The sequence below is a fragment of the Chaetodon auriga genome, chromosome 1, assembly GCF_051107435.1.
Source record: "Chaetodon auriga isolate fChaAug3 chromosome 1, fChaAug3.hap1, whole genome shotgun sequence".
Taxonomy (NCBI): domain Eukaryota; kingdom Metazoa; phylum Chordata; class Actinopteri; order Chaetodontiformes; family Chaetodontidae; genus Chaetodon; species Chaetodon auriga.
In genome coordinates, this window is record NC_135074.1 from 2,708,327 (window position 1) to 2,721,147 (window position 12,821).

Genomic DNA, 12,821 nt, shown 5'->3' on the forward strand with positions numbered 1-12,821 from the left:
ATCAGATTATAATCAGTATCGGTGCATGTCCAGTTACACACACCAGAGAGTACTCCGTGCATTGATTTACTATACCTGAGACTGCACATGTTGTTGTGTGATCCAGATGTGCTATTATGCATTTCTCCAATTCAATCAGTATCCAAGTCCAGGTAGAATTCATCAACATATCCTCTAGATCACATTTGGCTAGCTTCATTAATAGAATAGTGTAGTAGTGTATTGTCTGGCCACATAAAGCGTTTACAGCGTTGTTGTGTTACACACTTGCCCTTGCTATTTGTTCACACATGCAGAAGGCTGTTTTTGTTATCACCATCACAATTGTGTTCGGACTCTTTTGTGTGTGGAAGTATGAACCATGTGTCTCTCATCAGTCTGATTATATGCTATTCTGTGTCTGTGTCTGTGAGTGCCCGTGTGTTGACTGTGTGTCTCTCCCCATTCTCAAACTTTGTGTAAGTTATTACATAAGGGCAACTTATATAGCTGAGAGGTTTTGTGAAATGTAAATATTGTCAGCTGCTCATGCCCAAGAGACCATATGCAGACACCCATATGTATACAGTGTGTGTGGAAGTGTGTCCATCATCCGTACTGCTTTCCATGTCCGTGTTCTTTTCAGGTTATATCAGAGTTTACATCAGTACTCAAACGGTATTGAATGGGTTATTGGTATTTTTAACTATTCCTCCTGCTCATATTGGCCATAGAGAGCTCCAAATGCAACTTCAATGGAAGAGATGGGGGACAAAATCCGTCCTAAAGTTCAGGAACCCACAACAAAACTATGGTGACACCTCCATGCAAAGAATCGTTCAAACTAGAGCTGTACTAATAAATAAGCCAAGTTAATATACGATATTGGCCAGTATATCTGTATTGTTGTATGTGCTTGTCGATAATTAACAAAAGAAATGGCTGCACAGAGGTGCAAAACTAGGTCTGAGGTCATTTAGAAAGTGTCAGCTGTACATAGTTTGTCCACTGGAGAGCACTGACACAAGCTGAGCTATGAAATGTTTGCATCTTGATCTCCAGTTTTTTAAACGTGAAAAAGATTTCTTGAGAACAGTCTCCTTGCTGTGTATAATGTGTCTTCACCCTGTGTCTCTTCCTGTTCCAGGTCGAGTATATGGTGTTCTGGGGAAACGAGAAGGTCGCGTCCTCCATGAAGAGATGAAAGAAGGCACAGACATGTTCATCATCAAGGCTGTTCTGCCCGTGGCTGAGAGCTTCGGATTTGCAGAGGAGATTCGCAAGAGGACCAGCGGATTGGCCAGTCCACAGCTGGTCTTCAGCCACTGGGAGGTGATTAAAAAAAAAAAAAAAATATATATATATATATATATATATATATATATATATATATACACACACACACACACACACACACACACACACACACAGTATATATATCAAGCAACAGGACTGTTAGTTCCTGCTTGTTATAGACATCATTGTGATCATTGTGCACTTGACACTGAAAGAGGAACCAGTCCTATGCTATGCTAATCCTCCAGTTTCTTTAAGGAGCGACCGCTGATCTTTGACACTCTGAGGCTTCTTTCTCTCTTTCTGCCCTTTCAGTTATCAGTCTGTTTGAACCATTGTATAACATTTTGTTCTGCGTGTATAGACTAAATACTAAACACACACGTACAAAATAACATCGATTTTTAAAGACCACTTTCTACAGCCTGAAAGCATGAATGAGCTTTCAAAAATATAGAGTAGTCCTCTGTACCAAATCAAGCTTTAGTGGTAGGCGATTCCAAACTTTTGCCCTGCTGAGTACCTTAAAACCTTAAAACTACTGGCATAAACACTGACCATGCAATAGATGCAGCTGCACTGCAGCCCAGAAGCTGTCAGGGGCCATGTATGCAGTAGTCGAGCTTAGCCCCCCAAACTTTTTCTATTCATTCTCTATGTTAGTTTGTATCTTACCTTATCACTGTGGGTGTAAGGTATTTTTGGCCCCAAACATTTTTTGATGGCAGTGTTTCCCCCTTTGGATAAAAGTAAGGAGACCCGTGTTTTCATATTTGAGTGACATTTGAGTACAGTGCAAGGTTTTTCCAGTCTACAGCATTTTATCACAGCTCTGTTGTCAAACTTTTCAAACCTAAATCTTAGGCCACAGGCTAATTTTTTCAAGTAGCAAATTAACACTTATCAGTCGTATATGAACAAACTGTTTTTAAAGTAGTTGATTTAAATTAGGTTTGACCATTGACAGGTTCTAACTCAGTTTGTACATTGCGAGTTGCATGGTGAGGCTGTCAGTTGTTGTGTGTGTCCCTTCCTATTTGTACACACAAACATGTCCTTGAGTTTGTGGGAGGCGGTGAGGGCACCAGGGCCAAACACAGTTATGTTACGCTGCACCTTCAAACCATAAACACTGTGCACAAGCATGTTCAGGAGAATTGGTGCTGCTTTAGAAATCAGAAAAAGCTTTATTGCCATGTACGCTTTTACACATACTAGGAATTTTTTCTGGTGAAATTGGTGCATGACACATCTATCAAAGTAAGAGCATAAGAATATAACAATTTAAATATATATACACAAGTCTGTTTTTGTTGTTGCTATTACCGGAAACACAGTTCTGTTTTTCAGAAAGAAGTCCAAGTTGAGCGTTAATGTAACGCATAGAGTTATATTTATATCAGTTTATTTATATATTTATATATTTAAAGGCAAATGGTGATCTCACCAGATTACTGATTCAATTTAGTTTTCTTCTGCTTACCAGACTTTGTAAATCATTCAGTGACAAATACAAACTCTGCATGACATTATTTTTTTCAACGCATCCTCCCTATACAGCATGTTTTTCATGTATATGTGTGCAGGGTTCTAAATTAACTTTTTTGATCACCAGCCAATGTGGCTGGTGACCTTCTAGAGTTACCAGCCAATCAGAATTTCCACTAGCCAAATTTTTTCCCGGTGAAAATAAGAGAGATTATGAGTGCCACTGAATGCATTTGATCATTTTATTTACATTGTTGGCATGAAAAATGCACAGAAAGTACAACACATGAAACAAAATATACACAGAAAGTGCAAACATTTAATTTATACAAACAAAAAATGCTGTCAGATTTATTTTATAAGACATTTTTCCAGTAAGTATTTAGTATCATTACATTCCTAATAAAATGTATTTTTCCTTTCAACTTAAAGTGTTTCTGCTTTCCTTCTTTAATAAGAAATATATATAAGTAACTGCTATGACTTTCTTTTTTTTTCTTTCGTGTACATGCGGCAATCCTTACAAAACATGACGGCATTTTCGTGATCAAACACAAGCCATTCACGACCTGTCAGCCATTTAGCGTTAAACTTTCTTTTCTTCGTTTCGCACGCTTTGTCGACATTCTCATCCCCTGCCTCCTTCCTCTTCTCGCCCCCAGAGGTCTGTCCCAACCACTGCAGCATTTAGTTTAACTTTACTTTTTACTTTTAGCTAGCTCAGTCTCCTTTTTTACAGTTTATACGCTGCCGTTCATTCTTCTTCTTCTTCTTTGTGTTTGCGTTTCCGTGGTTTCTCGCGCCGGTTGCACTACAGACTGTAGTGTGCCTGCGCACAGCCAATGGGCGTCTTATACGTCATCACGTAGCATTACGACAGTGTTCATGGGAAATGTAGGACGGACTGTCAGGGGACAAATGACCAAGAACTGTAGAGCGGCTCTGACTGACATGATTGCCTAATGCATTACCGGCCAAATTGGCTAGTAAGTTTTTATTTACACCAATATGAATTTTAACCCGCATTTGGCGGGTTGGCGGGTGTTAATTTAGAACCCTGTATGTGTGTATATTAATTTTAAATATATGCAGTTTAAATTAAGTCTGTAAGGCAACAAATTGTGGAAAAGGCATTACTTTCTGAAGCCATTGTGCATATACACACTGTGCACACACATACTGGAGTGGGACTGAGCTCGTTATATGGGGCTGTGGGTCAGTGAGGCTGTCTGGTTAATGACATGGTTCCCACAAGGGAGGTGGGATCAAAGCAGCAATAGACGACATGTGCGTTAGACCGTTATACCTGCTGCTTGAACGGCTTGAGCGGCGGCACAAACAGGCACGCGTGCACGTCTCAGCGTCCTGCAGGCCATATGGACAGCGTCAGTTTGGATAATGGATCAAGTTGTCTATAAAGAAAAAGATGATTTTCCACTGTTGTACAGCTACATGTAGGAATATTCTCAGTGTGAGCGGAATATCTTAAACATTTAACGGTGTTTATTTTAAATCCTGCTTGTGTTTTATTATTACAACCCCAATTTCAAAGAAGTTGGGATAAGTTTTTTAAAATGTAAATAAAAACAGAGTGCAGTCATTGGCAAACAAAGTGTATTTAACCAACAAAGGTTTTCCGAAGTGTTTTGGAGCCCATGTAGTTATCACACACTGAAACTGACGAAGTCACTCATGTGCAATATTAGTGTATCTTGCACAGCAACATTGGTAACCAGGACTTGAAATCAACATTTTCCAGTCCTCCACATAAAAAGTACCCACAAGTAACATAGGTCAAAGTTGAACAAGGACATTTAACTAACCAGGGCTTTGTTCAGATCTTGTGCGATCGTCTGACTGCTGATGTTTCGTTCCTCGCCTCACTGCCTTTGGCAGTGTTGCCACATCCACAGATGAGTACAATGTTGCCAAAATTGACTGAATCATATCATGTTCAGGGCTACCAACATAGAGTTGGGATGAACTGTAGCTTAACTTCTTCAGTCTGAGTAGCTCATTATAGTGAGATTTTAATTTTTCCCTCAATTTAAAACCTGAATTTTGCCCACTGTGACTGCAACAATGTCCCTTTACATCAAAAAACATCAAATGTGTACAAAATGTTATTACTTACAAAATGCATAAGGGGAATTATTGGAGGAAATGTAATCCAGACATGGCAGAAGTAAAGTTCAACCTATTCTTTAAAACAGTCATGGAGTCCTTCTATGGAGCCTTTGAATGTGTGAGAAAGACGTCGTAAAATGTAGACGGAGAATATTTTAAGCCCTGCCATCCTCCATGTGTCTGCTATCTGCTCGTCTCATGATCCCTGTTACCTCAAACTTCAGATGAGACGTTCATCCACTCACTCAATGTGTGTGCGTGTTGGCATTTTGGGTGTGTTTTGTGTGTTCTTTCTGCGACGTCTGGTAGTAAGTGGTGCCTTCTTCCAGGTTGTTTGAATATACAGGTGCTGGATCGAAAAACAAACTAGAGGCAAGAATCAGACAAACATCCACACGCTGTACTCAGAGCTCCCAGCAGTTTAAATGCAGCAATGCTTCGATCTAACAGAGATCTTCGTTACGCATTGTCAGTCATGCAAAATCCCAAAATATATAAATTAATCATCCAAATACTTGTCCCACAGCGCACACACACACACACACACACACACACACACACACACACACACACACAATTTGAAACTTCAAGCCATTCTTATCTCCCGCCTTAAATCCTCCCACATCATCACCTGTGCTCTCCTCTCTGAACTCAAATCTCAGTTCAACAGCATCAATAACTGCACATCCTCCACTGCTGCTCTGTCCTAAGGCATCCCTCCGAGTTCAAGATGTTGAACTATACAAACTGTCTCACTGACATTCAATCATAACTGCAAGCCAACTTCCCTGAAATCCCTCCACACAAACCGCTCAGTCTCCCTTCCTGCACATCCTGGCACCACCACCAATTTGAACACTATACAAATATCATTACCAAAACAGCCTCTTTCCACTTGAACAAACATAGCTCGTGTCCACCCATCCCATTCTTCTCTGCTGCTTGAGCTCTGATGCATACTCTCATTACATACAGATTTGAGTAATACAGCAGCAGTTTTGATGATACGTCCTCCAAAGTCTTTCATAATCTTCAGTAAACATCTACTCTGCACCTGTTCACTCACTCTGCTCCTGTGACCACATCACCTCCATCCAGAAGAACCTCCCACTGGCTCCTTGTCCTATAGAGGATGAAGTTCAAAGTCCTCCTCTTCACTCATTAAGCCCTCCATAGCCAGACCCTCCACTTTCCACAGTCTTCGTTCCTCTTTCCTGTAGGCTGACCAGCTGCAGGCACACTTCCACGTGGTTGAGAATTTTCAGAACTGTGAAAGTTCATTCTTTCTTCTTTGAAACAGTAGTTTCCGAGTTGTAGTGACTATGCCGTAAAACAGCAAAAACAGCCCTGGGTCAAAGGGTTAAGTTTAGCCTAATATAGAGATAATATGTCGGCTGTGTAACATAATATGTTTAAAGACAGCAGGTTTTAATGAGGTAAATATGCAAATTAGGTAAATGTAAGTATGTAAAAGTACATCCACAGTAAACTGGCTACATTTGAAAATTCATCTTTTCTCACCTGAAGGTGAGCTTTTAGAAAACACTCTCCAGCGTATATAAATCTGAAAATGCTGGCTGCACATTTTAGTGTGAATGAGGAAAATAGAGCTTTAGGAAACAATGATGTAATCCCAGTCGGGGGCTGTGTAGCAGTAAAAAGGGAATTTTCTTTTTTCATTTTGAATGGTACTGTGACAACAGCTATCATAGAGCCTGTAGATCACCTGTATGCCCTTTGCATGTATGCCATGACCTTCTTGTCATCATTCTGACCATCTCGCAGCACCTTCCAACACCCTACCGATCCCACCCCCCACCCTCACTTCTAGCCCATTGCACATTGTCTTGCAACCATTGTCTTTGCCTCATTAGAAGTTGTCTGTCTTGATTTCATTTATGTGCAGATGCTTCCTCACAAAGAGTTGGTCCTGAACCCCCCACGGTCCCCCCGCCCTCTCAGCTTCAGGACTCTCCTGCTGCTTAGTGCTGATGTCAACATTCCTACTGACAGCGATTTGATATGGCCAAGATATTGGATTAACATATGAATGAGCACAGAGGCAGAGAGAGCAGATTTTGAGCTCTGTATTGTTGTGTAACTGAAGGGTTAGTGGCTCCTGTTGGGACATTTACATTAGATTTCCATCAGAATGGAGCTTTTGTTCAGCTGCAGACTGGAGAACTGTGTAAATAAATCTTGTATTGATCAGCCAAAGCATCTGTCTGACGGAACAGCTACTATGTGTCTGTGTGTCTGTGTGTGTATGTGTCTTTGTGTTGTGTGTGTGCGCTTGTGTGCATGTCTGTCTGTCTGTCTGTCTGTCTGTCTGTGTGTGTGTCTGTCTCTGTGTCTGTGTGTGTGTGCGCACGTGCTTGTGTGTCTGTCTGTGTGTGTTTGTACGTGTGTGTGTGTCTGTTTGTCTGTGTGTGAGCGTGTCTGTGTGTGCATTAGTGTGTGTACGTGTGCGTGCATGCGTGCCTGCGTGCCTGCGTGCGTGTGTGTGCATGTAGAAATGCTTGTGTGTACTATGTACAGTTGCAATCAAAATTATTCAACCCTCATTGCATATTAGGCCTTTTGGCAAACTGTACAATTTTTCAGCTGTTTGCAATAAACATAGTAGACAAGTAGAAGTAGTTTCATAAAATTAATATTACCATGGTTTTGATCCAAATTCAACACAACATGCCACTTTTAATGACTACTGCAGTCTCAAAATTAATAAATTCAACCTCTTCATGACAAGCATCTTCAGTACTTAGTAGAGCACCCTTTTGCTGTTATGACCTGCTGCAAACGTGATGCACAGCCAGACACCAGCTTCTGACGGTGTTCCTGAGGAATCTTAGCCCATTCCTGCCTTTCACGGGCAATGGCCTCCAGTTCAGTAATTTTCTTGGGTGTACGTTTTGCAGCCGCCCTCTTCCATAGATTTTCTATGGGGTTCAAGTCAGGCGACTGTGACGGCCACTCTAGAATCTTCCATCTCTTCTTCTGAAACCAAGCCTTGGTGGACTTTGAGGTATGCTTCAGATCATTGTCCTGTTGGAAGGTCCAATGATGCCCGAGCTTCAGCTTCCTCACAGACTGCATGTGGTTTTTTCCTAAGATTTCCTGATACTTGACTGAATCTATCGTGCCCTCCACACGCTGCAGGTTTCCAGTGCCAGAGGCAGCAAAGCAGCCCCAGAGCATCACTGAGCCACCGCCATGCTTCACTGTAGGCAGGGTGTTCCTTACAGCATATGCTTCATTCTTCTTCCTCCAGACATACCGCTGTTCCATAGGCCCGAAAAGTTCCAGTTTTGTTTCATCGCTCCACAAAATAGAAATCCAACACTTCTGTGGCTTATTTAAATGGTTTTGAGCATATTGGAGCCGACTTTTCTTGTGCTTTTGGGTCAGTAGTGGTGTACGTCTTGGAGTCTGGGCATGGGACCCTTCAGTGTTTAGTATGAGCCTTACTGTGCAAACTGAAACCTCAGTGCCTGCTGCCACCAGGTCTTGCTGCAGGTGTGTTGCAGTGACTCGATGGTTTTTGACCACTTGCCTCCTCAGGAATCTGGTGGCAGCCGCTGATAGTTTCCTCTTTCTGCCACGTCCAGGTAGTGTAGCCACTGTTCCTTTAACTTTGTACTTGCAAACTATGCTTCCAACTGTATCTCTAGGAACATTCAGAGCTTTTGCTATCTTTTTATATCCTTTTCCTTGTTTGTGCAGGGCAATGATCTCTTCTCTGAACTTTCTGGACAATTCTTTTGACTTAGCCATAGTTCTAACATGCAATCAAACGCCAATCTCAACAAACTCCGAGCCAGTCCAGGTGTTTATGTCTTCTATCTCAAGCACACCTGAACTAATGAAGCCCTTAATTAGCTGCACTGAAGCCCCATTTACATGTACAAGGATATTTTGAAAAACAGACCCTTCATTTGTGTCCTTTGTTTACACACAAACACCCCCCCAACAAAGAGCCAGTCCGCGTTACCGCCAGTGTCGACGGCATACATACACGGGTCAGTGTAAACGAAAAGTTTTCTGGAAACGGACACGTGTGCACGATGTTATTTTTGAAAACGGAGAGGGTGAAATGTCCGTTTATGAAAATAGCCGGCTACGTGTAAACGTAGTGTGAGTGTTTGAAACAGGCAGTTGGGTAATTTTGATTAGTTGCATCAGGTGTGCTTGAGACAGGTGGTTGAATCATTTTGAGACTGCAGTAGTGATTAAAAGTAGCATTTTGTGTTGAATCTGATAAAAACCTTGATGATATTAGTTTTATTAAACTATTTCAACTGTTCTTGTCTACTTTGTTTCTTGCAAACAGCTGAAAAATTGTACATTTTGCCAATAAGCCTAATATGCATTGGGGGCTGAATAATTTTGATTGCAACTGTATCATTGGATTTTGTAAGCCTGCTAATATGTAGAGTGTGAGCGATATGTGAGCTTGGCCGATATTTTTGCTTGATTTACAGTAATTGCACATTTCTGTGTTCCAGGCCTCTCATTTGTTGTGACATACAATACTTATTGAATTTCCTGGTGGTGCCAGCCATCCACTGACATTAATTCAGTCAGCCAGTCCGTCAGACGTTTGACTGTTGCAGGATGCCCCATCCCTCCCCACCCCCCACTGGATCACATTGTGCTCCAGCATATGCTGTGCTGTGTGTATACGTGTGTGTGTTGTCTCCTGTAATCCGCTCATTGTTGCAGCTCGCTCTGCCATCTGTCCCAGTGTAACACAGCCAGGTGCAGGACTATGCTGCCTGCGCTGCTACTCTAATTGTTCTTAATGTGTGTTACTGTATAGGGCTATCACTTTTTTTTGAAAAGCAAGTTTGAATAAATTTAAAATCACATTCATTCTTGAAATTAATTTGAATGTGTCCCCCCCCAACAAATAATGCTGTTGACATTATTTTGTTATTAACTTTACATTACACCTGTCTAGCATCACATTCTTCCAGAAATCACATGTTTTAACTGTTTTAGCTGTATTAATGCATAACAACAACAACAACAACAACAATAATAATAATAATAATGATGATGATGATGATGATGATGATGATGATAATAATAATAATAATAATAATAATAATAATAATAATAATAATAATAATAGCACCTTTAATTTGCCCCTTGACATTTTACATATATCGTGGCTCCAGTTCCTTCATGAAATCCTGAAACCCCTCTCCCTAAACAATAACAATGGGCCACATATCCTTGCATGTAAATTTTGCTGTCTTAAGAGTGATGGCACTTTATCGAACGTCTGGCACGGGGCCTGCTGAAGCTGAACAGCAGGCAGTCAGATGAGGTTGTGCACTTGATGTTGCTGCGCTCGTCTGTGCTGCGTCTGCTCCCTCACTTGGGTGGTAAGCTAGCAGGTGAGTCTGCGGATTTGTCATTGTAGAGTAAGACAGCTGCTCTGTACAGAGTCCACAGACAGCCTCATCTTTGTTGGTCACCTGCCAGGTGTAGAACCCAAAATACTTCTACACTGCTTGTTGGATGCTTTGGTGGATTGTGTGCTCAGGACAGCTTTGCTCACCAGTGACAGCACTGGACAGGACAAGATACAAGTGTGTGTGTGTGTGTGTGTGTGTTCATGAGACATTTCTTGAGTTGATCCAGTTTAGTGACAGTGTTGGCACAGTGCTGATGAAACTAATGAATTGATTAGTTGATCGACAGCAGTTTCTATATTGGATACGTTATTGAGGTCAAAGCCAAAGCAGCATGACTTTTCCTGATGCACATGGGAAACTGAGGAGCTGAAGTTAGGGACTGTCTCAAAAGTGCACATAAAAGGTTGTCATATTTTTGTGAAAAGGTTTTTCAGTTTGTCACTAGGCAATTTAAACACATTTTGTTTTCATTTCGACCTCCTCCCCCTGCATGCATAATGTCCTGTTTTTCAAAAATTCTGCAGTTCAGCCATGATTTTTGTGGCCCATTTTTGTAAACAACTTCATTTTTCATCAAAGACTCTTCAGACCGACTCCCATTATACTATACATGACCTCCAATTTTTAAAGATAATCTTGCAATGTGACCCAATTCAACACTGACTTCCAGTACTGTACTCTTTCCACTAACCTCCTATTCTATTCCATTGTCACCATTGATTTCCACACGCTCCTTAAAAAATTCTGTTCCTTTCCTCCTCTCTGTGTCCCAGGTGATCAGTAGTGATCCATACTGGGTTCCCACCACTGAAGAAGAATACCTGCACTTCGGAGAGAAAGCTGACTCCGCCAACCAGGCCCTCAAATACATGAACGCTGTCCGCCGCCGCAAAGGCCTCTACGTGGAGGAGAAGATAGTGGAGCACGCAGAGAAGCAGAGAACACTCAGCAAGAACAAGTAGAGAAGAAAACACACAGAAGATACCTCGAGCAGCAGCAGCTCCTCCAGTCAGGCTGTGAGATACTGCTGACATCCATCCACCCAGGACTGTAGACACATACATGGCTGTGCTCCATCAGTGACGCTCATCATTATTTGCAGAGAGACAGATGCTGTGTCCAAAGGCTGCCACTCTATTTTCAATGATACCTTCATCACAGCAGCAGCAGAACTGCACTTACAGACAACAAAGTGCAGTTACAGCCCAGCTGTTCATTCAACAGTCAAACTTCAAAATACATGTTTGGGATTCTTAATTAGTTGAGGTGAATGATACAATACAGTACATATTGAGAATAAAGTTATCTTTTTTATAAATTATATTGTTTTTAAGGCAAATGTGTGTTCATGCATAATGAGAGCACGTGCAGTAATGAGCAATCAGATGACCCCATTCATGGTAAATGGTTAATAAACAAATGTGTTGAAATTTGGACATTATGTCTCATTGCTTTACAGATTGATTTTGCAGGAGTAATGTTTTCCAGCTCTTTAACATTTTTAAGACAATCATGTCAAAATGAATCAGTGATAGAAACATCAAACACACAATCCTCAGTTTCCTCATTACAAGTGTCAGAGCCACTGTTGGAGAACAAGAAACCGGAGATTTTTGCAGTTTTGGAGAAAAGAAATGTTAGAATTAGAATGAAATAGTTTCACAAGAAATAAGTCATGCCATTTTGAGATGAAGACTGCTGTGCAGCTGTGACTGCTGTGTTACTTTCCTCTGGCCAGAAAAGCTCTGTCTCCAGGCACAGTCATCTCCCCTGGACCTCTACACTCTTGTCACAGGTTCCTGTCACACTGAGCTTAATTAGTGAGAAACTTGCAGAGCATTAACATTTCACATTCATACAGAATACTGTAAAAAATGAGAAATTCATGTGGATTTCAAACCAAGTAAATACCCCAAAAATGCATTTTGGGCTGATACTTATACTGTAGCAACAGAGTATGTGGTGAAAGGTCAGGGGAAGTAAATGGCTTTCACTCAGTGCTCCATTTTTGCACTAATGCAATCACACACCACATCACTGTCTGATGTGTTCATGTGTCATGCTCTCAGAAGGCTTGCAAATAGCCTTATCCTGTCATCAGGCTTGTGCTGCAGTGCTGCCAGCTGATAGCCCTGGCCCTGTCTGTCCACTGTCTCCTAATGGCTGGCGAGCTCCTCCTGTGAGACTTCAGCTAATGCAACAGAAGGGACAGACTCATCTCGCAACACAGAGTCAGTTACAGTCATACATAATTGAAGAGCTCTTTTTTCAAAGCAAACCTGGCAGTTTTGCTTTAGTCAAGTGGCTCGTATGAATTCCACTGCCCCCACCCTTCACCTCCTGCTTATGGATTTCATCAGCAGACCCTGAAGATGGCTTTTTTAATTTGGAAAATACAAGTATAATGAAAATTGGAAAGAGAAGTGCTTTAATTACCAGGGAGGGTGAGGCCATAGCAGTCAGCGCTCTCGTAGCAGCTGGTGCTGTTTACACATTACAGCAATAAAA

At 41.4% G+C, this 12,821-nt stretch overlaps 1 protein-coding gene across 4 annotated transcripts in view; it reads left to right on the top strand.

Moving 5' to 3' along the window:
• efl1 (elongation factor like GTPase 1) overlaps positions 1 to 11,748 on the top strand; it is a 100,809-nt gene extending 89,061 nt beyond the window's left edge. For 3 of the 4 annotated variants that reach the window (XM_076726941.1, XM_076726858.1, XM_076727022.1), the window contains exons 22-23: positions 1,127 to 1,311; positions 11,087 to 11,748. In XM_076726941.1, the coding sequence (XP_076583056.1) occupies positions 1,127 to 1,311; positions 11,087 to 11,275 (374 nt within the window). In that variant the 3' untranslated portion in view covers positions 11,276 to 11,748. The remainder of the gene's footprint in view (positions 1 to 1,126; positions 1,312 to 11,086) is intronic. The other variant, XM_076727104.1, reaches the window with a different exon arrangement.
• The last annotated feature ends 1,073 nt before the right edge of the window (positions 11,749 to 12,821 follow it).